This window comes from Molothrus ater, chromosome 3 (genome assembly GCF_012460135.2).
Source record: "Molothrus ater isolate BHLD 08-10-18 breed brown headed cowbird chromosome 3, BPBGC_Mater_1.1, whole genome shotgun sequence".
NCBI classification, from domain to species: Eukaryota; Metazoa; Chordata; class Aves; order Passeriformes; family Icteridae; genus Molothrus; species Molothrus ater.
In genome coordinates, this window is record NC_050480.2 from 93,969,052 (window position 1) to 93,995,326 (window position 26,275).

The window sequence follows — 26,275 nt, forward strand, 5'->3', positions numbered from 1 at the left end:
AGATCTGCATTGTTTTGGTCCATGTATTTTCCTCCTTAGTCACTTGCCAATTAAGACTTTTGCAAAAGAAACAGGTTTCTTTTTCAAAGCTGGCTTATGTGGAGTTCATAAATATTGTGACAGGTGATACCTAGGCTATGTTTTCAATGCCTTTGAGCTAAACTCTTGCCTGACTCTTTTTTCCACAAACCCTCAAAGTGTCCAAGTGTCCATCAATATCTGTGATAGGTGACATGCAGATGAGATCCCCAGATGGTATGTCCCAGGAAAGTATATATAATTTAGGCTATCCAGCTCCTTGGGGCTGGTGCATTCCCTAGATGTGTCCTAGCCCAAGTTTTGCCTCTGGTGCTCTTTCTTTTGCAGAGGAAGAAACTGTGATGAATGCCACAGTCTGCTAGTTTGAATATGAAGGCACTCAGACTGAGAAGCTGGGGGGAGTGGGGAGCAGAGATGGTGGTGACCATGGAGTCCACCTCCCACAAAGTTTAGAAATGGTCAAAAAAATTACGTGACTATCATATGCAGACATACTGTAACAGTAAAAGGGGTTTTAGCAAGACTGGTGGGATCTGTACCTCTGACAGTCACATACAAGGATTTTCCCAGTCTGGCTTCTTTGCTCCCTGAGAGTTTGCAGACATGCCAGCAAGCAATTGCAAGCAAGCAATTTTTCACAATAAACCAAGGCTATTTTTGTGGAATCCAAAGGGTTGGAACTTGATGATACTTTTGGTTCTTTCTAACCCCTACCATTTTATGATTCTCTGATCCAAAGATACAGACTTCTCTGGTGTAGTTGTATTTTTATTTCTGATGGCTGTGCTCATAGTTATAATTCTGGACAACTCGCAACTCACCTAAAACAAGTTATTATCTATTGTCAGCTGGTACAAAACAGCTCCCCAAAGTATGCTGTTAGTACTAAGTATGGTATGGAGAATTTCTCTTTGAAGTCCTGGGGTACTTGAAATAACAGGTCATGAGCTAAATGGCTTCTAGGGATCTTTTCCAGCCTCATTTACTATGGTTCAGTGCATTCACATCAGATTCACTTGTCAGAATGCTTGAAGTTTTGAATATTTGTCCTGCTGAACTGAGGATTTGGGCTTGACATTTACATCCTCTAAACCTTCTTGGAAAGATATGTATTGGGATAGAGTGCAGCAGCAGCTGATTATTCCCCCTTGACAGCTTTCCTCCAACCTGCTCTTCACTCAGAGGAATCACCACATCCTCAGTGCCATTTGTGTCTGTGGGGGAGAGAAGGCCAGCATCAGCAGTCAGCCTGGTGACAAGGTATTGAGTCTTAAAATTCCCTCCCATCATTAATTATTCCACTGTCTGCAAGAAAAGGATCAGGTCACTCATTAGCTAATGCAACCTGAACTTTCAGCAGCTTTGAATACTTTACATTCAGACATAAGCTTATCTTCTCTGTAAGACTACCTGCCACAGACCCTGCTGTCCCAATAGATTCTGATTTTTTTCATATATAGAAGTACTAAGAAGAATTAGCAAAATGTTCCTATTCAGAGCTTGGCACTGTGCCATTTCAGCATTTGTTGCCGATTAATATCGAGAGCTTCTTCATAGGAAGAAATTACTTTGCAATAGTTGAAATCCTACCAAATATAGGGAAACCCATGGCTATTAACCCTTCAGCAGATGTTGAATCCAATTAGGTACTCAGTGAGCACTGTACTACAATGTTCTACAAGTAGCAGCTAGTGGCTAGTGATTTCTAAAAATATTTAATTTTTTAAAATTATGGGTTTTCTCAGTGAATTATTGTTTCACCAAGAAACCCTCAGCTACGTGAAGATGAATGCTTAGATCTGCCTTCACAATTCTTTGTGGCCAGTCCATTGCTGTGACAGGAACAATTACATTAAAACATACAGTGATACCTGAAAAATATACAGAGTCACAGGTCCTCAATTTATTTTCTTGTCCTCTTTAATCAAGCAAGATTTGTACTGGTTTCATAGAGGAATGCTTCCTGAATAGATTAGGACTCTGTCATGAAATAATGAACCAGCTTCTTTGAAAAAAAGCAACTTTATTTAGAAATGTTACAATATAAAGTGTGTTTGTGAATATGTAAGGGACTATAAGATTGTTGCATCTATTTTTTCCAATTTTAGTATTAAAGATCTATATTTTTTAAAAAATGACTGCCTACAAATTAACTGGACTTTCTCAGACTCACAAACTCCACTAAATACCAGCCTCTTTCTATTTATAACTCTGCTTTTGAAAGATTTATTTGCTTTTCCAGTTCTACTTATCTGGAGCCACAATAATTAACTTTCACAACATTACATGATGGGAAAAAACCAGCTTCACAAATTAGAGAAATAAATAGTTGCTAAGGAAAACATACCTGGTAAGGCAGATAATTATTTCATGGCTGTCACACTTTCCAGGGATGCTGCTTCTGTAGTTGTTCCATTGAATGAGCAGATTTCAGATAGAATAAATCCTCTCTGAACACTGCTAATATAAGAAGCCAATCCTCGTTATGAGAGGTCAGACTAGTTCTGCTCTCTGAATTCCAGCTCTGAAATGAACTTATCCAAATAAATAAACACCAGACTGAGTTTTTCTCCTGCCATTGACTGGAAATCTCTCATATAAGGAAGAGCCTGGTGGAAGCTGTTAAATGTGTTTTGTCCTTCTGCATTTTATGAGTGCAGATATAATCCTGTGCAATATTAGTCTTATGACTGATTTAATAGGGAATAGAACATATACTGGAAAGGCTGTCCATTGTGCAGTCAGGAATAAATGGGCCTCTTAAATGACTGTGCTAAGACAGTGTTTAATTTAGATGCACTGTAGTGATTGATGCAGTGATAGACTGACAGCAAAGTTCTTCCTGGGCAGATGTACTGTACTGACTGCAAGTCACTGGCAGCAGCACAATTTTGCTTGTACAAATATACTTAATGCTTAATCTATATATTGTTTGATGTTCAAAGAGCTGACACTTTTTTTTTTATTCTTCCTCTGTGCAAGACATATACTTAAATGCATCTTAAATGCATATATATATATATATGAATAACACATTTACCATATTCATATGTAAAGCAGATGCAATTAACTGTCAAGACAATACAGAGGCCAAATCTAGTGTGATAGCCACATGGAAATGATATTTAAGGTTTACAGTGCTGAAATACAGAATATACTGTTTTATTATGCCCTGGCAATGCAGTTTGAGAGAACAAAAAAAAAAAAAAAAAAAAAAAGAGGTGTCAGAAAGACAAAGTTTTCTGAATTACTCTAGATCCAAAACATTTCAAAATTTCTTAGAAATGCCTGGCTACCTTCAACATTACTATTACACACCTACACCAGAAATGGAAAATATTATTCAAAGTATAAATATGAATTTAAATGTTGATTTTTGTATTTAAATCTGCTATTGTTTCAGTATGTTCAGATTAGAAAATTGTGGAATTGGAGTGCGATGGTCTTAATGTGTTTAAGACTTGTCTAAGAAACAAGCAGACAGGAGAATGTTAGTAAATGTTTATGCATTTCAGAAATGCCTTCTACATCACATACTATATACTCAGACTATGAATGTACATAGCAACAGTGCTGATTGAAAACAACCAATTTAATTACTGTGATATATGGAAGCACACACTCTAAATGCAATTTGATGGTGTATTTTGCACGTAAATGATCTCAGGAGAATCATGGTTAGAAGAGTTAGAATAAGGAGTTAAGGATAAGAACAAAATCCTGCTGCCCTTGGAATCAATTAATTGTTTGCTCTTGCCAGCTTTGAATCTTATTTTATACAAAGAAATTAAGCAACTCTGGTCAGCTGAGAAGAAGGGAAGATACTCCCCTCAGCAGCATCTAGGTCTGTGAGGGGGAGTGTGTGAGATCCTTGCAGACCTGAGAGACCCCTTGCTTTCAAGGCCTCCACTAATGTAAATCCAATTGTAGCAATGCACCAAATTATTTAAACAATATTTCTGGGTGATTTAACTTTTACATAGAACAATGCATATTTTCTTCCAGCTTCATTTTTGCATTAATTGTTTTTAACTATTAACATAAAATCTTGGTTATCCTATGATGAAAAAAATCCTCAGTATATTGTAAAAAAATATCGTTGTAGTGCACAAGTGATAAAAATACCTCATTTGCATTAATTCACTTCCTGTGGAAGGATATTTCATTGTAATCCCTGATGTCCATTCTTAAGAAACTATTTTCCACACCACATTTATACTCATGTTCTTGGTGTGTTCATTCAGGGAACTAAAAATTTTAAAATGTATTATTACTTAGAAATATTGCTTTTCCGTGTCAGACCTGGATAGGAAGAAATCCAGTTCCCCATGCCAAAATGATGCCAAAAGAGAAAATCCAACTCAACAGCTGGGCAAGGGGGTTTAATAGGTCAAGGGTTTTATCAGTGCAGGAGATGTTGCTTTCGGAAAGTGCATTCTATCAATACCAGACAGCTGAAACTGTGCCGTGTCCCAAAGACAGCTGACTCGCTTCCAAAGTGTCTGGAAATGTCAGGGCATGTCTTCTGGTTATCACTTTCTTTTCAACATTTTGGTTCTTGTGTAGATAACAGGTCTGTTGCAGAAATGAAGCTCAGGAGACACAAGTCCTGCCGACAGGTCCTTGATCTCCCAGTCCTGCGGAAAAGTGCCCAGGAACGGACCTCTGATAAAACATTAACCTCCGCTATCGGTCACTTCCACCCCGGCTGGAGCCCCCGCGATGACTCCGCAGTCACGTCGTGCACGGAGCCGAAAGGGACCCAGTGCGGCCCGGAATGCCCCCGGCCGCTCCGAGCGGGGCTCCCAAGCTCTGCGCTGAGGCATGGCCCCATCTCTCCGCCCTTCCCGGCCCTGTTTTCCATGCGGTCCCCACAGGGGTCGCCCCGGGGCCCAGCGGCAGCCTCGGCAGGCGGACAGACGGACGGTCGGTCCGTCGGTCGCCGCTGCTGCCCGGCGCCGCCACCGGGGGGCGCTCCGGCACCACGGATGGCCGCGGCGCGGCGGGGCCGCGGCGCTGGGGCTCCGGGACGAGCGGGGCTGCGGCCGGGAGAAACCCCCAGCTTTCCCACCTCCCTGTTTACCCCTGCTCCTCGCTCATCTCTGTTCCACGTCCCGAGTTTGCGCACCCGCTCCGAGGGGACGATGACATCCCGTATTTTAGCCCGAAGGGGTCCCGGAGGACCGCGAGCGTTACCGGGAATGCCATTCCCCATGGGTGTGGGAGCAGCGCCGCTGCTGGCGCGGGGCCCCCCGGGATGCTCTGTCTGGGCGCTCGGGCAGAGAAGGGCCCGGCTATTTTGCCGTGTCACTCTCTGGCACGGCGTGCTGCAGAGCCGGAACACGTCGGGTGACCCGGGGAGGCTCCCGAGAACGAGTGATGGGGGACCCTCGCGGAGCCTGTCCCCCAGAGGATTATCCAATTTTGGAAGGTGAAGTTCCTGAAGGCACAGAATTTCAGACGTGGGCTACGGGCGCGGATTTTCCGCGGGGTCCGAGGGACGGCCGGTGCGGCCGTGCTCCCGGTCCCTCAGCCCGGGGAACCGTACCCGCCCCGCCGCAGGCGGAGGGCTCTCGGGGGGAGTGTGTATTTAATGCAGGTTTAATGTATGTATGGCTGCATACGGTTGAGGCTAGACACACCCGAACCGTGACACAATGATTATTATCACCTTTGCCCTCAAGGCTCCTGGGAGTCCCCGCACTCCTTTGCAAGAAGATTGTGCCAGGGATCAGCCCAGCCTCGGGTCCTCCCCGGGGGCGGCGGGGGCTGCGTGGAACCCCCCGCCCGGGGACACCCTCCGCGCCGCCGTCCGTCGAAGCCTGCCCGGAGACTCAATTTTTCCATTGCCCTCCCGTGTCCTCCCCGTTTGGGAAGCCTAGCGGGGGGAGGGAGGGAGGGAGGGAGGGGGCGGCGGGCCGGGCCCCTGCCTCCGGGCGCGCTGCCGCCGCGGCTCCCGTCTCATGCCGCAGGAATGCGCGGAGGTATGCGCCAGTTTCCAGAAGTGGATCCCCTTCCTTGCTGGAGCACAGCAGCGCATATATCACCCGGTGGCAGCAGTCCACCTTCCCTGAAGTTTCGTAACCGCTTACGAGGGTAAATTGAGAGTTGGGAACAGCCCTCTATTAAGTAGCAGATTGAGAAGAGGCTCTTCCCACTTGGAGAAGGCAAGTCTTCCCAGACAGACCCCTCGCATCGGGAGCTACAGTAATCGAGACGCCTCCTCTGCGCTCGGTGTTGCCGCTGCTGCTGCTCCTCATTCGCCGCTGCTGCTACTTGCTGCTCCCTCCACAAGGTGCCCCCGGAGCTTCATCCTTTATCCTCCTCCTTTTATCCAGGTCCGACGGCCGCGGCTCCGCTGCGGGCACCACCAGAGCCATCGCCGAAGGAGCTGTCCCGTCACCGACCCCGGCACCCTGCGGCCACCCCGGAAGGTCTGTGTGTGTGTGTGCCCGCGCAGGAGTGGGGTCCCCTGCCCGCCGACCCCCGCGTCCCGCTCTGTCCGCACGCACCCCGCACGCAGCCCCTTCCAGCGCACCTCGGGCTGGAAGCTGGCGCGGGATTAGGAGGGAGCGTGTGTGCGCGCGTTGGGCATGCCAGAGCCGGCTGCAGGCTGCGGCCGGGCGGGCCGAGAGGCTCAGGGCAGAGCGCCCCGGGGCTGCTGGCTGTCAGCCCGGGAAAGGCACGGGGATGCCCGGCGGGACGCCGGCCCCGAGCGCTGCCCGCGGACGAGTGCCTGGGCAGAAAGGCGGGCAGGGGCGGTGGTGTCCCGGAGACGGAGGCTCAGGGTGGCCGGAGGCTCCAGGCGGAGCCTGCTGTCAGCGCCCAGGGCGCCTGCAGGCATGCTACCGCTGCGGCTTTGGCAGGAGCTCTCGCTTCCCTCCCTTGTGTGTGCAGCTGCCGGTGATGCTTTGTCCTGCTTCCAGTTTTTTATATCTTTGATAGGCTTTTCCTGCGTTTTTTTTTTCTTTTTCTGTTTACGTTAATTTTTTCTTCTTGAAAGTGTTAAATGTCATGCATTGTGTGGTTTAGAAATGCTTTGGCTAAGCTTTTGTAGGATGAATTAGCCTGAGATAGGATTGGCAGTGTGAAAGCTCGGGTTTGACTTTTTTCTAAGTGGTCTCTAAAGATCAATGAGAAAACCTTTAGTTCTGACACAAAGTCTTCTGTGTCCCTGCTGAGCCTGGAGGTGTCCTCTGCCACCTCCAGGGTTTCTTTCACACACCTAAATTCGTGAGAAGGAAACAGTGTTTTTAGGTTAGCAAGTGAATGCTTTGGCTGAGGTGGTGTATTTCATGAAATAAAAACGTGTATAAGGAATGGAAGACCTGCAGCAGCGGGGAATTCCTAGATGCCTTTGTGAGATGATTAATTTCTGTTGCTTTTCAAAACGATCAAAAGATGGCAGTCAAAGCTCGCACGAGATTATCAGGACAAAATGTCCTTTAGCGTTGAATTTAGGCGATCTTTAAACTCACTGCAGGATGCTGTACAATTTGCCCAGGGGCAGCTGTTTCCCACGCAGAACAGTGATAAGATTTTGGAGCTTTCAGAGCATTTTAATACTAACCTTGGCCTTTCTTGTGTTAGTGTCATTATGGTCAATATTACTCTTCTGTTTAGCCATTGGAACTGCCATTAGACTGAAACCTTTACTTAGATTTTTGTTGAGTTTTTGGTATTTTTGTGTGCAGTCAAGGCATTTGGCTAAGGCAAGTATATACAGCTGCTCAAAGGAAGCCTATTAAGCTCAGAGTCAATAACTGGGAAGTTCCTGGATCTCCATAGCATCTTCCCACCAAATGTGTCTTGTGGGGTAGTTCTTTAGATGGTAGAAGAATATTGTTTTCCCTTTCAGTCGTTTCTGCAGACTAATGATTTATGTTTTCTTCTTTTGTTTTGCTCTTGAAACATTCCTGATAAAATCTGTTGCCTAATTGCTTTTGGAATTCTCTTTCCCCCGGTCTAATTATGATATATGATGCATGTATGACTTTATTCATACAAATTGCCACCCTCCTACTTCTTGAGATAGAAAATCTGAAACTATAGAAACACTTACATGCATGTGTAGATTCATATTAGAATTTACTTAGACAAGGAAATAATTTGGAAAGTTTTGCTAGGGTAATTGGCAGTAATTTTACATGAATTAGAGCATATAGTAATGAAAGTATGGCTGTTTGCAATTAGGAGCCACTAACTTGGCCTAATCCCACTTCTTTTGCTAGACAACCAGCAGTTGGTGTGACTCTTATGCCTGTCAGCTTTATATAGTGTATTTTAAATATATTTTCTCTCAGGACATGTAAATGAATTATCAGATGTTGAAACATCATGGCTAGACAGACGTGTCAAATTTCAGATGTGTGTTACACACACTTCTGTATAACCTATTTCAGACTTTCAAGAAATGAAGAATAGTGCAATTGTAGGCAGAACCCCTCAAAAAAGTTTTATTACAGTTTCCATACTGCCTTGAGACCAGTAAAACAAAGCTAACTAAGTGGTTCAACAGTTATGAAAAAGGAGCCGATTAAAATCCCCAGCTGAAAGAGACATTTAGTTGATCCAAAGCAGGAATGACCTCTGAATTAGCTATCATCACATTCAGCGATGAAGTCATGGAGCTCCCTTCTGGCTGCTGCCTGTGCGGAGGCACAGTTCATCACTGCGCTTCTCTGATCAAATTAACCCTAACGGGGTTAAAGCTTCATGTGCTTACTGTGATTGGAAAGGGTTCAGCAACAAAAGGCACATTATAGCGAGACGAGACTCTCCAGTTAGTCATACAGATCTTTCATGGTCTTGGACAGCTTTCAAGTCTAGAGGTTTCAACCTGGTCCCGTGGGTGGGGGCTGGGGATAAGGGAACAAAGTGAAATCCACGGTTTGTCTTTTTTATGTTTCATGAATACACCCACGCAATCCTTTAATCCACATGTATCATTTCCTTCTCGTTTCTCCCCCTTCCTCCCTTCCTCATCATTGCAGATTCATTCATGTTGTTGTGATCTGAAAGGGCAGAAATGAAGACAGCGCTGTGCTCGGCAGTCGCTGCTCTGTGTGCAGCCACCCTCCTCTCCTCCATCGAGGCTGAAGGTAACCTTCTCCTCCCTGCCCTCTTGCCCTGGTGCCCTGCTGACCAGCAAACCTCCCAATCAGCCTTGAGCTACTGGCTCTCTCCCTCTCTGTTTTTGAGTGTGAATACTTCACCTTCTTTCTTTCTCTCCTTCAGAGAAACGCCTCTCCTTCCTTGCCCAGCTCCTTCTGTGTTCTGTTTCTCCCGGCTAGTGGGCCGGACCGTAGCTCCCTCTCTCTGTCCCTCTGGTGTGCTGTCCGCACCACCCCACAGGCAGGACCTGGGCCAGCCGGTGTGGCCACCCGGGCGCAGGGCCCGAGGAGCCCTTTGCCACTGGCGGGCAGCCCGGCGTGGCCAGGGACATGGCTCTGCCCCCAGGATGGACCAAGAAGGGCTGGTCTCTGGCCTCTTTTAGTAATGTTGAGAGAGGAAACGGAAAACCTACTACTCAACAACCTGCAGCTTTGAAATAAAATGCTCCAACAGAGTCTGGCTCTCTGCGCCTGTGTGTTGTGTCTGGCCGGACGCCTCGCCCCTGCCCCACTGGCCTGCCGGTGCATCGGCCTCCCCTGCTCGGCGGGGCGACCCCCGGCTGAGCCTCGGGGTGGCCGGACCCTCCCTCAGGGACACCTCAGCTTCTGTGCTGGGTCTGATCCAGGGAACACGCCTGGAGAAGTGCTGCCAGCGCTGTGACATGTGTCATGGGCACTGCTGAAGGGAAGGCTGGGCCAGGCCTTGCTGTGGCAGCCGGGGCTCCAAGGCTCTGGCATGCAGGTGGTACTGTCACCTCCATAAAGGCTTTCCTTTTCCTCCTCCTCTTCCTCCTCAGCGCAGTCTCTCTGGAGGCCCCTGTCAGCCCTGGCAGCATCCTGCCTCCAGCTGAAGACCTGGGGAGACACATCTTCACTGCCACACTTGTCACAGCATGGCTCAACATGGCCTGGCCCGGCCTTTGCTCCCCAGTGTCCCCAGTGGATTAACAGCAGCTGTGTCCTGTGCCCTCAGTGTGAGCTGCTTGGCTTTTGGGTCATAGTCATGGCATTTCTGCCAGCAGTGGATTCCAGGGGAAATGAAAAGGCGCAATGTTCTGCACTGAAATGACTTGATCTGACCTCTGGGACCTGACTCCATCATAGGTGTGAACTCTCCTGGATTTACTGGAAAAAACCAGAAGCCAGTCTTCCTTCTCTTTCTGTCTTGAACTAAAACAAATTTCCTGATCATGGCTTGCCACAAGCTCCCTTGTCTGGACCTGGTCACCTTGGCTGATCTCTTCTAAAAGCATGGGCTGTCAGAGATGCCTCTGTGGTGTTTGCACCCCAAGCAGTAGTAATAGTGCTCGCTTGGGGCTTGCAGATGTAAAATACACTGGCTTTCTGGGAAGAAGATGGCATTTTTGACAGTAGTGCAACATCTGGTCACTCTAGGAGAGAATCAGTCCACTGCCTTTCTCTCGTGCTGTGTTGCTGTTGGCAAAGGAACCGAAAAAGGTCATTTGAAGTCATTTCAGAGTTGCATTTGAAAGGCAGGACTGCTGTGCCAGAGAAAGCAGAGAAAGTGTACATTTTTTGATGGAGGAAGGGAGTGGATATGTTTGTGCATTCTTATCCATCTTAGAAGGGATCTCACTTAGAGCTGTACTAATGTTGCTGTTGTCCTGCACTACGATTTACATGTGTGGAGTATGTTATTTCCGAACATAAGCGAAGATGTTTTATTTAGCTATAGTGTAGACTAAACCAGCCATAGCTTCAGTACTTTTAAAGCAAGCTACAAAAATGTATTTGGAGCAGCAGAGTTGTAACAGTGAATCTTGACACATTAGCTGGATGACCTTGATTAGATGTTGGAGGATGCACTATTGCCAAGCAAAAGAGTGGAAAAAACCTGATCTTGAGAGTTGTAGAGGGCTCTTGGACAGAACTTACATTACTTTGCACTCAGAAATGTTTGATAAATAAAATACTTAGTTTACAGTGATCATGTTTCTATGAGAAAATTTTCCTAGCTCCAGAGTTTTGAAGTAAGAGCAGGGAAGTGTGGGGTGAAAAATTGTGGTGCTGAAAATGGAGTGAGAAATAGTGGTGCTGAAAATGAAAGTTAAAAACTAGGAGTGCCGAAGAACTTGCTGTGGTGGGAACTGCTTTTGTAGAGATTTTTACAGTGGGGCTTTTGTTTGCACTGTACTGATCATTCTTCTGCACTGTTTTAATTTTGTGCTGCAAGTTTGCATAATTTTGTAAATTGCATCTTACTTACTTTAGCAAGTTATTTCCTTACTTATGTATTTACTTTATTTTGGTGTAATTGCATCTTAGATCCTGTTTGCTGAACCGACTTTTTCCCCTGAACATTTGTCCCTTGGTCTTATTTTTCCAAATTTCAGATCACTTTGTGCCAAAGCTATCCTCCCCCACCAGTCAGTCAGTCCTGTATCTCTTTTCTTCGTTCTTTTTGACTCTCCACGTACCATTCACAGGACATGCATTTTAAAATTTCTTTCCCAAAGGTGTGGGTAGACACTTGATGGGATGAAAAAGTGAGAGGACAATAACGGAGAGAGCCATTTAATGTGATGAAGATTCTTGATATGATGTGGAAAGATGGGGTGAGAGCAGAGGAAAGAAAAAGCTTAGTTTTATTTTCTGCCCTCTTTCAGCTTTCATTTTTCAGTCTCCCCTGGGAGGAGATCTGGTATTTATCTGATGCTGCTGTCCATAGATTCATGAACTTTCCAGTATGAAACTGTCTCTTAATCAGCATCACAGCTGCTCTGAGGTCTTTGTGAGAGCTGTGCTCTGCTGCTCTTGTCAATGAGCAGTAAGTGAGCTGCAGTAATGGCTTTAGAGCTTTAGAGCTTTTCTACAGAGGTACAGCAGAACAGGAGTTTCTGGTTGGGCAGTCACTGTAGGAGTAGAGGGGGGAAAGCCCACATTTAGTCTAAATGCACTCATTTCACTGGGGAAGTTGTTTGTTTATGGTGGTCAAGGAAGCAAATCTATTTTCATGCTCAGCATTTTTGCTTTTCTTTTACAGTGAAATTCTTCTTGTTTTATTTTGCAATCCTACTGATATCTCTCTCCCAGCTTAAACTCCCCATATGTGATTCTATATTTCATACTTAAAGTTGTTTATACTTAAAGTTGTTTTGTGCCTTTTTAGTCCAGCACAGCAATACTCCAGTGCATTCCATGTCTGTCCACATGTCAGAATTTCTTTCTGTTACAGTATTTTTTTTCATCTGTGATCACAAAGAGCCAAAGCTCTTATTCTAGTCATAGTTAAGTACATTGGCATGTGAAGAATCTATTAATTATAACCTCCAGTTACTGCTGTGATGTTGTCATGGCTTCTGTAGCATATCATGTTTCTTAATACAGAGGGATTTTCAAAGGCACAGGAAAGAAATGAGGAAATCGTTGGTTTTGTGTAGCCTAACTGAGCTTCTGAAGGGGCTGACTTTTCAGTTTTCCAGGAATTGGTTCAGACCTAGAAAAGTCTGTTTTCTAGGCTGGAGGTAGGGAAGGAGGGCATCACTAATCCAGGAGTGGAACCTTTGTGTTGTGCATAAAAAGGTTTGTCTGGTGAAAAATCTGTTACCAAGACACCACTATAGTGAGTGACAAATAATTGCAGCGTAGCAGTTGCAAAGGATTAGAATTTTTGGCTTGTAAAAAATCTGTATTGAGAACATTATTTTTCATTGACTGAATAATTCAGAGGTGATCTGAGATAGCTGAAACTTTTGAAGTTTTGAAACTTGTTGGTAGAACCATTATTTTATTATCTTTTGATGGCAATATCTTTTGAGAAAGAAGCTGCTGATTTCAAAGTTCCTAAATAGAGAGCCATGTAGATTGACATGTGAAATTGAAATTTTTATATACGTGAGCGTGACTATACTTTTTCCTGCTGCTAATTAGAAGCAAAATATACATGCATGTATAAGTGTATATACATATGCATATACATGTGTATGCTCACAGGTGTGAAATTTGGTAAATATTCATACATACAATGTGTGTATATATATATATATATATGGGTTAAGTCGAGATATGTATGTCTTTATTTGTATAAGTATATAGTTTTAAATGAAATTTTTAAAGTACATTATGAGCTTTGCATCTTCAAATTTGAAGATGTTTCATAAACATATATAAAATTTAAAAATGCAAAGATACAGGTGGCAAAATTTCTGTGTTGTGATTGGCAATTAATACCTAACAAGTCTGAGAACTGCTCTTTTTCGAAGTTGCTCTTTACTACATTTCTAGGCTGTAGGTCATTCCAGTCATATTGACAAAGCAGGCTTCAGAGGAGCTTAACTGGGGTCATGATCTAGTTAGTGGTACCAAATTCATGCCACTTCTGAAAAAAATAGTAAATTAAGAGTTCTGGCACCTTCCAGCCTCAGGAGGCCTTATCAATGGCATGGTAAGGCTGAGCTTACTCTTCAGCTTCTGTAGATTGTATGATATTTTAACATGGGCTAACACATTATTTTACATGCTAATTATAGTGTGTCCTTTCAAGTGATGGAATCACAAACTACATTTCACAAAGGGATTGTGGATGGCAGCTACTTCCAACTTATATCACTTCTAAATCTGATTCTAGATATAGATTACTTGATATTGCAGTTACATTTTATTTCTGCCTTGTTAAGGTATTCACTGGGATCCTCTAGCAATCACATTGTGTTATCTGCAAAAAGCTGTAAATTTTTTATATTTCTTGTGAAGTGATACAAGCTAATATAAGACATATAAGACCTGCATAGCATGAGAAAGATGCTTTGCCCTCTTTTTTTTTTTTTTTTCAGAAATTATATCCTTATGTAGCAGAAGAACTGACAATGTTTTAAGTACATTATGTCTGATTTTTTTCTTTTGTTTTTCTTTTGTGGTGCATAACATAGAAGATCCAGTTAAGGAAATGATCATAACACAGTTCTAAGAGTGGTCAAAATTAATGCTGTGGAAACATGATTGTTGTACAGCAGGATATGTTTTTGCTGCTCTGGAAACCTGTAGGGCAGCCATGCATTTCTGTGCATCAACAGTTGGATCACTGTATGAAGGCAATACTACAACACCATGACACATTATGATCATGATCCTGTACCTTGACAAGTCAGTGAGAAGTTTGGCATGGATTTTGATGGACACAGGATCAGCAGTGTCACTACACTAAGAATAGGTGCAACTTCACTGCTGCAAGTAGCCTGACATCAAGACTGCTTGCTGGAGTTAAGCTGCACTCACACATAAGATTTCGTTGAGTGAAATTTTAAGGTTTGTCCCTGTAAAAGGGCAAACTCCCACTACAACAAGGGGCATTTTTTCCCTAGACTCTGGTTTGATTCAGTATTGCAAATGTATTATTTTTCCACTGGTGAATTCCCTTCTAGAAGAAGAATTTTAATGAGATGGAGTAACAGTTGCCCTGTTTTATTATCACAATAAGGTTTTTATCATCCAAACATTTTTCTGTACTTCAGATCAGCTTACTACTCTCAGTCATATGACCATGGTTTGGTCTTCACCCACAGCTGGTTTCACTTGGGTGAAATCTGACCCCCTTGAAGGTCCATGGATGTTTTGGAGATTCTGTTTGAGTATCAAAAGCTCACAGGCCATCTGGAAGACATTTTGATGACATTGGATCCAAAGAGCTTTTTTTTTTCACTCAAGAAAGATTCCTTTTTGGATTTCTATGGGAGAAGTATTCAGTGCTTGAGTTTGATAAGCCAGCCATAGGCTGAGAATGAATAGATTTAAGTACAGCAATGAAGGCGGGGATTAGGTTTCAGAAGTAACTATGATGATAAAGGCAGTGAGGTTTTGGAGCAATTTCTGTGGGAAGCTGTCAGTCTTGACAAGAGTGGAGGTCTTTAAGAATGATCTGAGGAAAACATGTCGGGAATGACACAGGATGGCCAATCTTGTCTTGACCATGGGATGGACAAGGGGACCTTCAAATTCCCCTGCAATACCATTGTTTATGATCACCTGGATGAATGGATACATCACTCATATGTCAATGTACTATTCTTGTTACCTGCCAAGACCCACATCTGAATTTTCATAAAAAGGAAAAACATTCTTTAAAATGCTAAAGACTTTTCCTCACAGTCAGCTTTTTCAGTTTATCTGGAATCCGGTCATTTGGATATCAACAAGCTGGGCTGCTGCTGTCCTTCAGCAGTTAAAGCCTAAAGTCTCTGCTGCAACATGCCAATTTACTTGCAAGGTTGGTGGTGCTACTTTTTCCATGTACTGAATTTTTTTAAAAGCATGCTCAGGTCAGTTGTCTCTGCCTTTGCATTAAATTTGTCCTGAGCCATTGCTACTGAAACAATATTTTATAATGATATTCTTATCATCTAAATGTATTTTACTATTAACACATGTTGCATGATTTTGATACTAAGTAACTACCCTGCCATCTCTAGCATTGTGATACTCATAAACTGAATGATGAATAAACTGTGCATGCAGGTTAATGGTCTAATCTCACTGCCTGTGTATGGACAACAGGAAAAATAACATTTACTTCAGTACTAGTGTTATCTATTGTATCAGCATTATAAAGCCATATTATCCTCTGGTCGGAAACTACAGAAAATGAAAAGGAAAAAAATGTCTATTTTTAGCTCAGTTTTACTTTTTGTAATTGGACAGTGTCTTTTCATAATTAAACATTCTAGCCTTTACTACTTTATCTGCTTTTAAAATGATATTCAAATCTGATATGAAATCTGACATATGATGGAGATCTTCTATGAAACAGAAGATCTGTCTTTTAAAAATGCCTGCAAAACTCTCTCACTAGTAGTTAAGGAAAGTATGGCTGGATCTAATCTTACTTTGTAGACCTATTTAAACAATAATATATAATACACCTACCATGCACTGACAGTGAGTCAGTAAAATACTGCATGAATAAGCATGACAATTTAAAAAAGAGAATATCATTATAAAATATTTATTAAATGTCTTTGTGTAATGAACCTTGTACATGGAGGCTTTGTCCATTGTGGGAAGCTAAAAAAACAATAATCAACATTTCATTTACGTATGCATGATGCTGCAAATTAGCATATATAAACTATTTCTTTCTGTACTGTTCAGTTACTTCTGTCATCAGCTCCTACAAGTTTTATTTGCAGTCATTTGTTCAGTTCACTGGTGCCCTCTTTGCCGTTCTCTATAAATTCTGTAAAATAAATGTCCTTAAATATATTTTGATGTTGTCTTTTCATAATTAACCATTGTGTTGTTTGGAACCATACTGGCATTTTATGTTAAAATGCCACTATTAGTATGGGTACACCTGCTGCAAAGGGAACATGAAAACAATAGTTTACACCTTTGAAATTGTACAGAAATCTGGTGTAAACAGGTAGAATTTTATTTTTGAGAACTTCGCATCAGCTTGAATATTTTGGCAAATTGCAACCACTACTAATGCCATTTATTACTCCCTTAGTTCCTAAATCCTTTGTTGCTATATGCAAAGTATGTCACTTTAGTGGCTTCTAGGAACAAAGGGGTGGAGTTCTCCATATTTTGGAATATAATGATACATCAGTGTATCATTATTGCTGATATACATTTTGCATGTATATTCCTATCTAGACCCTGACAGAAATTGTTTTACTGAACATTAAATGCCCACTTTTTTCCTGTATTCTTTAAATAGTTTATTTTCTCTGCCAAGTTTCTAGATTCAGTGAAATTGATAAGAAATATTAAATGCAGAGACTATATTAAAAAAGCTGATCAATTCTTTGATGTCTAATTAAGAAGAGTACTGTGTTCTCCACATCCTAAATGATCTCATGATATTGTAAGCAGGTTGTGATTTGGCATGCTTGTACGGATTGCACCCAGCATGTAAAAAAAATTTCCTTTAATTGTTATGTGAAATGTTTGCATATGTGGTGATTATCTGTGAACTCATTGTACATGTATCCAAATGTGTTTTCTATTGTGCTTGATTTTGCTGGCCATTCTTGAATGTCTTGGCAACTCAAGAAACATATGTTCTGTGCTGTCCTCTGTAATGCATATACTCTTTAATGTTTTGTCATATTTTGTCAGCTTTTATTTTACTCTTTTTCCAACAATATATCTTTATATTTGTTGGAAACAAATTTATGCAAAGACAATTTTAGTAAGCTTTGCTCAACATTGTTTTATTTATTCATTTGCCAAAACTTGTTCAAGATTTTAAATATCTACCTGGTATAAATCTTTTGCAGTTAACCCACCATCAGACTTGAATTTTACAATTATAGATGAACATAATGTTCAAATGTCATGGAAAAGACCACCAGATGAAATAGTGGGTTACAGAATAACTGTGGTTCCAACAAATGGTGAGTTCTGTCAATTTTTTTAATCTGATTAAGTGTTTTGAAGTGTTGAGTTTATTTTTGCCTATATCTAACTTAGGCTCTATGAGAGTAGCCATTAAAATCTTTTGTAAGTTAGTGATCAAGCCTGGGTAGCAGCAAGGGCATACAGGAAAAACAGTTTTTCTTCCAAGTTAGAGCTATTCTTGCCTTAGTGTTTACCATTTTGGGACTGCAGGTAACAAGTTTTGGAAGCTTTTGTTTTGTAGAGAGCAAAAAGGAGGTAGAATCATCACTCTGCTCCTCTTCTATGCTTTTACCTTAAAGTTCAAGAATTGTATTGTGCTGTGTAAGACAGCCATTATTCTATTTCACTTTAAGAAATAATCAGTGTAAAAGTGATATTGAATGAGAACAGGACATGATTTATTAGATGATAGTATATTTTGTATGTGCATATGAAGTTTCAAATTTTCTGGAATTTATTAAACACTTTAGCATTTTTTTCACTATTAAAAAAATCACATTAGCCTAAAATTTCATGTTTCCATATTTATACTTCATGAAAACAGAAAGTATATAATTCTAAAATTATTATTGGGTTTGAGATAAATTATTGCCTGTTGCATTTTGTTTTACAACCAGGTTATCAATATTATTGTATTTTAAGGCTGCATTGAGTGTTTTATATATTTATTGCAGATGGACCTACTAAAGAATTTACTCTTTCACCTAGCACTACCCAAACTGTCATATCAGATCTTATAGCTGATGTAGAGTATATTGTATCAATAGCTTCATATGACGACAGAGAGGAGAGTCTGCCTGTTTTTGGCCAGCTGACAAGTAAGTAGCTGCAGTACAATTAGAAAGCCAATTAAGATAACCAATTAAGAGTGGTTGTTCACAAAACTTGGCTTTGATCCAGTTCTCCAACAAAATTGCCACATACCTAAACTGTCCTTCGATGGAGCTGTCTGAACAGACTTTTTCTATTAGTCCTAGTGGAACCAGAGAAAATTTGCAAGAGATCAAAGGATACTAACATGGATAGAGCGTCTGCCAACCTCTACAGAATTCTTGGCAGGAGGCCACTATGTTTTTTGAGCTATACCTCTTTCCAATAAATTGCATCTGCTGAATTCAAGGGGAAGACAATCACTGACCTCAGTAACAAATGAAATGAACTGGCATCCTGTGTGAGAAAGCAAACTATCTTCATCAAATAATGATAAAATGTGACACAATAGACCTAAATTCATACTAAAATATGGAATTTAAGCTTTAATAATTTATATTAATAATTTAAAAAGCATAAAATAAATTTAATTAAATAAAAATGCACAGCAGACTATTTTCTATGACACATTTTGTATCATGTCTCAGGCTTCACAAACAACCATGGAAAAAATTATCAATTCCCCTAGGTGATAGAGAAGGGTAATACTGGTATTTCTTCCAGGCATGTTGCAGTTCATTTTCAGGAAATGACTCTACAAGATGTACAAATACCAAAGATTCTTAGATACTTACATTTTCTGTATTTTGTGTCATGCTGAATACTATGTTGTCAACTCTGTAAGTTTAGGTGGTATTTTCAGAACCTGCATTTATGTTTTTGTGTTCTGAGGCTTGTTAGATGCATTTCTCTAATTCCTTATGTGCTTTCTTTGATGTTTAAAAATTTAACCCTGTTTCGCCCATTCATTTTGTCTATGTTGTGCTTTGTGTAGTTCAGACAGGTGGCCCAGGGATACCAGAGGAAAAGAAGGTTGAGGCTCAATTACAAAGTAAGGTGCTTTGCTTTTCAACTTATCTGACATTTATCTGAAGTCTAGCTCACAAAGTTAAACTGTGCTTCTGTGCTACCTACCAAGAAGTTAACTTGTAAAGTTGTGTAGAGTTAAGAAAACTTGTGAAGGGACTTGTGATAGAAAGATAAGCTACATTGAAAGATTAAGGTGCAAAGCTGGTACTGAAACTAGGGATTTCATGCAACTAACCTGAGTATGTCTATGGGTGTCTTGGTCCTATCAACAAAAGCTGTTGGGCTGTGGATAAAAGGCTTTGCAGAAGAACCTATGCAGCTATAACGGGGAAATAAAGATGCGAGGTGCAAATAGTAATAATAAAAAAAAATTCTGTAGCATCAAATCATTGCAAAAAGTTTTATATGGGTGTTTTCATCTGTTGTGGCATAACAGATCTTGTGGATTAGCATGAAAGATGTCTCAAAGCAGTTCCCTTTTGATAATGGCTGTTAGAAAACTCATATGGGTGCTCACTTATGTGAGTAATGTTTCCCCACGTGAAGTATCCCAGATAAGATCAGTCTTTTAAATATGTGTTTGCTTTGGCTTTTACCTACTAAGTTTCTCTTAGACATTTCTCACTGATTTGTAAGAATGCAATTGCTAATTTGCTAATAGAGTTGGTTTTCCTTTTTTCCCTGTTGTGTTCCAGGATGCTCCATAAGTGCAATGACAGATTTAGTTTTCCTGGTAGATGGTTCATGGAGTGTAGGAAGAAATAACTTCGGATATATTCTGGACTTCATGGTTGCCCTTGTATCAGCTTTTGATATTGGGGAAGAAAAGACGAGAGTTGGAGTTGTTCAGTACAGTTCAGATACAAGAACAGAGTTCAATTTAAATCAGTATTTCAGAAGAAGTGATCTTATTGATGCAATTAAAAGGATACCTTACAAAGGTGGCAACACAATGACAGGTACAGATTTCCCACATACATGTTTATTTAGCATTTCATTTCATAGTTCAAATTTGCTTTAATTCCTAGTTCATGCAAGTCTAAAAAGACACAACTTGTGATGTTGGTTTTAGGTGAGGCTATTGATTACCTGGTTCAAAACACCTTCACTGAGTCTGCTGGAGCAAGAAAAGGGTTTCCCAAAGTAGCCATTGTCATTACTGATGGAAAAGCTCAAGATGATGTAGAAATTCCTGCAAGAGAGCTTCGCAACATAGGAGTTGAAGTTTTTTCCTTGGGTACGTTGAGTTTTTCTAATGATTGAGAGATTAACTTTCATAAAAAGTTGATTTAAGTTTTGCAGACAGTGTGGTTGAAGAATTTCATTATACTCCTCTTTTCATGTCTATGCCTTGAAATGGGTAATTTGTGCCCTCCAGAGTAGAACACATCAGTTGTGTCAATTTGATGGTAATTATGTAGCTCCTACCTGGAGGTTAATATGACTGACTAGCATAGTTTCAACTTTGGCCTCATTCTTCACTTACACCACATTTTTTCCCTGGTTGAAAATTAAGTCTGCCACCTCATTTCATTAGTCATTATTTTGTAGTTTGATTACTGATCATGTCAGAAGACAGAACTAATTTAAACTCAGGCTTACCCCAAGATGTTTTAATACTTCACAAGTATGTTGAAGGTGTCTGTATTTTATGGCTACTTAACCATAGCCCTGTCTATTACAACTTCTAGGTATCAAAGCAGCAGATGCAAAGGAGCTCAAGCTAATTGCATCTCAGCCGTCACTGAAGCATGTGTTCAATGTGGCTAATTTTGATGGAATTGTGGATATACAGAATGAAATTATCTTGCAAGTGTGCTCGGGTGTTGATGAACAACTAGGTGAACTGGTTAGTGGGGAAGAAGGTGAGACACTTTAAAAAATGTATTTGTAGCTTCAGTTTATCCCAATGTCTATTGAAGAGGCTATCCCTACTTCCTTTGCTTTATTTCTAGAGTTTCATCTGTTGCTTTGCTTAGCAAGTGTGGAAAACTGGTTTCAGTTTTGTGTGTTTAAATGCAGGATAACAGAACATGTGATGTAGCAGATTTGGAATAACTCCATTATTCCATAGTTTCAAAGGCAACAGAGTGGTGTGCAGTTTGGACATTTTTCCACTTCTGTGGAAAAATGTATTAAAGGGAAAAAAATTGCTTGGTGAAGGGTCAAAATATGTAATGGATTGAGAACCATTGAGAACCAAAGCATGAAAACTGGAGAAAACTGAGAAAACAAAGACATGAAGCTGTATCATTGCAGCTTTCTCTCCCTGTAAGGTTTTAATAACTAGTTATTCTTTGACAAAAATGGCAGTAGAGATGACTCTGCTGTTGTAATATTCTGCTCAAGTCTGCATTTGTTCACATTTTCTACCGTGTTCCTGTAAGTGGTTCCTTCACTTTTGACTGAAGCAGTTTTAGAGCTGGGCAGCACTTCTCCTGGAACTTATGCTATACTTGGAGGACCACAAATGCATTGCTCATATTTTTGCCCTCTCACTGATGTCTCATTTGGACTGTCCTGTAATTAATTTCTGCCTATTTATGCTAAAAAAACTCCAAAAGTGATTTTTAGTAAAGATCAAGCAAAGATAACTAAACTTATTCCAGAAATAAAAACTGTTAAGAAAATATATTTATAATTGTACCTAATATTTGGATTTGCTTTTGATTTCTTCCAGTGGTGGAGCCTCCTTCAAATCTAGTAGCAACTCAGATCTCCTCAAAGTCTGTTAGAATCACTTGGGATCCATCCACAAGCCAAATAACTGGCTATCGTCTGCAGTTCATTCCAATGATAGCTGGGGGAAAACAGCATGTACTGAGTGTGGGTCCTCAGACAACTGCTCTGAATGTTAAAGATCTCTCTCCAGACACAGAGTATCAAATTAATGTTTATGCAATGAAAGGACTGACCCCCAGTGAGCCAATAACGATAATGGAAAAAACACAGCAAGTAAAAGTTCAAGTGGGTGAGTTTGGAGCCACCTAATTTTCAAATTGTATCTCTTCATTGATGAAATCTCTGATGCTTTTTGTAATATTATGCCTTTATTATTTTTGAGACACAGCTTTGCTTAGCATCATTTACTTTGTTTATAAGCAGTTGTGTGTGATATATGAACTACAGATGCGATAGTAATGCTATGTGGCTATTGAAAATCCGCTTACAGTGGTTGCTCTTTTCCTTTGCAGAATGCTCACGTGGTGTGGATGTAAAAGCTGATGTTGTGTTTTTAGTGGATGGTTCCTACAGCATTGGTATCGCCAATTTTGTCAAAGTAAGAGCCTTTTTGGAAGTGTTGGTTAAAAGCTTTGAGATATCACCTCGAAAAGTACAGATAAGTCTTGTCCAGTACAGCAGAGATCCCCATATGGAGTTTTCTTTGAACAGATACAACAGAGTGGAAGACATAATTCAGGCTATTAACACCTTCCCCTACAGAGGTGGATCTACCAACACAGGCAAAGCAATGACATACGTGAGGGAGAAAGTATTTGTTACCAGTAAAGGATCAAGACCAAATGTGCCGAGAGTAATGATTCTTATCACTGATGGAAAATCATCAGATGCTTTTAAAGAACCGGCAATTAAGCTGAGGGATGCAGATGTAGAAATATTTGCAGTTGGTGTGAAGGATGCAGTGCGTACGGAGTTGGAAGCTATCGCGTCGCCTCCTGCGGACACCCATGTTTACACAGTGGAAGATTTTGATGCTTTTCAAAGAATATCATTTGAACTTACACAGTCTGTCTGCCTACGAATTGAGCAGGAGCTGGCTGCTATAAGGAGAAAATGTAAGCAACTACTATTACTTACTTAGAGGAATGTAGAAAATGCAGTGAAAGGAGAATCTGAACCAATGTTTTGTGCTTATAGTTACCTAAATAATTTATTTTGATGAAATTTTCCATATACAAATGATAATTTTAATAACTGGGGATTTGCTTCTCATTTGCAAATATATTAAAAGCAACAGGTGAAATTAATGGATAAATGGAAATGAAAAAAAAAAAATTCCCCACCCCTGCTAGGTATCTAAAAAGCTAATCAAATGTGTGTCTATTGGAATGACCTTAGTGCATAGGCTCTGCTTTTGCACTCAATGTCTTGAGTAAAACACTTACCAGAGCATTCTTTTTTTAGCTCTACAAAATGAGGTGGCAAGTCTAAGCTTGTCTTTTAGATGTTCAAAGGCAATGAAGTAAGGCCAATGACTCTAGAGGGCAATTTGATTAAGTTTTTGGGTAAAATTAATGGCCCTCTGAAATGGGCTCAGACAAGACAACTTGATACAACAGATGCTAGGTGATAGTGATTGCAATCTAACTGTAAAGACTGAAGTGAAGTGCACATGAAAGTCTTCACATGCATCCAAATTAGGCCAGCATGGATAATGTTTAACATTCAAAAGTTTTCTAAATGGCCAACTTTGGTCAGATAAAGTTACTTGTGATTAGTTGCACCCACAGTGCCCCTATCTATGCTTAGTAGGACACTAACATTGAAAAGTCCCCATTGTTGAAAGCCCAATTCTCTTTAAAATTAAACCTTTTGTTTCAGGATAGCTTTGAGGAACAAACTAGCAAAGCAGCCTTTGTTTTAGACGGCTTGAACAGTTTTAAGATCCCCGCTGACAGGCTGACTAGGCCAAGGAAAACAAGCCCAGGATGTCAGATTTGTGTTTGTTCCTTGTGTCAAATTCCTTGTTCTCCCTTTGACTTCATTCCTGAAAAAATACTGGTTTTTATTTTGTCTTATTTTTAATCTAGACCTGAAAAAAACCCCAGAAATTTTTTGTTTCCATTGAGAACATAATGTTATTGCTGTTCATTGGACATATGAAATAGGGAACCCAACTTGATAATCAGATTCTAAATTAAGTTTTCATAAATATATATATTTTTTAGATGGACTGTTTTCATTTGATCTAGAAATCACTGAGTTGGTGCTTCTACTTACTGTGAATGATTTTAGGCAGCCTAGATATGATCTTCTTGAAATTTTATAGATATAAGCAAGTGTAGAAAACAAATCCTGTGCACATGCAACAAAATACCTGTTCAATTAGAATAAATCAAATTATTGAGGAATATTTATTATTTATTTTAGAAATTTTGTGTTTAATATATTCTGCCAAGTATGCCTCGTATGCACATTTTTATTTCCATACAGCTTACGTACCTGCAAAGAACATGGTCTTTTCTGACATAACATCAGAGAGTTTCAAAGTGAGCTGGTCTCCAGCTGGACCTGAGGTTTTGTCCTATCTCATTAAATATAAAGTAGCAGTCGGTGGAGATGAATTCATTGTTTCAGTGCCAGCTTCAAGTACCAGCTCAGTTCTCACCAACTTACTACCTGAAACTACTTACGCAGTCAGTGTGATTTCTGAATATGAAGATGGTGATGGCCCTCCCTTGGATGGAGAGGAAACCACCTTAGAAGGTAGCATTCCCATTATTCTCAGACACAAGGCATTCACATGTTCAAATAAGAATTTGCTTACCTGTAGAATGGGGAAATGAGGAACAGCCGAGTAAGGCTGAGAAGCTGTACTGCTGTGCAGGATGAGAATAAACATTATTGTATCTCAGTGCATTCAGTAAATTAAAAATTCTAATAATATGCAAGCATTAAGTTGCTAAGATTGCACTTTAATTTTTCTGAGGTTGGATGTGTTCCTCTGCTGTGTTCCTTTGCAGTGGCCTGCTTTCAAATGAAGTTGTGTGCTCTCAATATTAAATTCTGTGGCATGAATAATTGTCAATATAGACTCAAGTTGGACAAGATGAACATTGTAGATCCTTTCCAATGGAACTATGCAGTTCTATTCTACCCTATTTAATAATTATGAGACTGATGCAGGAATGCATGTTGACTTCAATACATTCAAAGATAAATGTGTGCCTATGCAAGTTGCTATGTCTACATCTAATATAACACAAATAGAAATCTTTTTTACATACACTAGGCTTAAAAGGTTAACTGTTTTTTATCAGAAGTTTTGGTTAACTGGTTTTTTTATCAGAAATTCATTGGTCTGATCCAATAACTGATTCAAAACTTCCACTGATGTCAGTATGTGTTTAATATGATCAGTGGCTGTAAATTTAAGCATGGTAGCTTTACTTTTCCTTTAGATAGAGTTGACATGATGCATTTCTCCTGATTGAAAAGAGCAGAAGAGCAGCATGACAGTAGATGTGACTTTCTATTCCAATAGTTGAACACTCAGTCTACTCTAAATCATGCTTTTAAAAATATTGATCTACTCTTTCATTATTCCATGCTGTCATTTGTGACCTTTGGTGGCATAAATGGTTCCAAGGGAGCAAAAGAAACAGCTTGAAGATTTGTTAATTGCTCCTTCCTCTTAAGAGTGATAGAAATAAACACTTATAAAATTGCTTAGTTTGGATATTAAGTTTGGAAGATACAGGTTTCACTGTCAGCGTGCACATTTCCATGACTGTACCAGTCAGAATATTTTGGCCACACATAATTTTCCCTTAGGAAAACAGACAACTCTTGGCTGATAGAACATGTAGCTTGTGTGCATAAGGAACGGGAAAAGGAAAAGATTTAATAAAAATAATCTGCCTTCCCATTTGTAACTGATACTACCTTAAATAATTATTAACATTGTGATCTGATGATGTCCCAGCATGTCTCGGAAGACAGAGTTCTTCTACAGCCACGTAAACATCAGCAGTTCTCCATTCAGATCTAGCTAACAGTTTGAGCCAGATGGCTTTCTTGGCAATTAACTTTGGTTTCAGGCTTTTAAAGGATTTGAGGTTGAGTATTGTGTTTCTGATTAATAGAAAACAAGTTTCTTTTTTTAAACTTGGTTTATTAATTACTCGCTCTTAACTTTGAAGAACAATATTTATGGAATATAGATAGCAAACAACAAAAAAACAGAACGTTTTTTCCCTAAGTGACAATGTTATGTGCTGCTAGGCAGCATGCAGTACAGTGGATCTTTATTTCTGTTGGAAGAGTCAAGTCTTTTTTGCTGT

At 40.5% G+C, this 26,275-nt stretch overlaps 1 protein-coding gene across 2 annotated transcripts in view; it reads left to right on the forward strand.

The window, feature by feature from the left end:
- The first annotated feature begins 6,226 nt into the window (after positions 1-6,226).
- COL12A1 (collagen type XII alpha 1 chain) overlaps positions 6,227-26,275 on the forward strand; it is a 99,565-nt gene continuing 79,516 nt past the window's right edge. The window contains exons 1-11 of one of the 2 annotated variants that reach the window (XM_036379929.2): positions 6,227-6,473; positions 9,033-9,140; positions 17,390-17,506; positions 18,185-18,328; positions 19,216-19,272; positions 19,946-20,209; positions 20,323-20,487; positions 20,942-21,115; positions 21,931-22,221; positions 22,445-23,047; positions 24,426-24,698. In XM_036379929.2, the coding sequence (XP_036235822.1) occupies positions 9,068-9,140; positions 17,390-17,506; positions 18,185-18,328; positions 19,216-19,272; positions 19,946-20,209; positions 20,323-20,487; positions 20,942-21,115; positions 21,931-22,221; positions 22,445-23,047; positions 24,426-24,698 (2,161 nt within the window). In that variant the 5' untranslated portion in view covers positions 6,227-6,473; positions 9,033-9,067. Of the gene's footprint in view, positions 6,474-9,032; positions 9,141-17,389; positions 17,507-18,184; positions 18,329-19,215; positions 19,273-19,945; positions 20,210-20,322; positions 20,488-20,941; positions 21,116-21,930; positions 22,222-22,444; positions 23,048-24,425; positions 24,699-26,275 lie in introns of those variants that run through there. The other variant, XM_054514257.1, reaches the window with a different exon arrangement.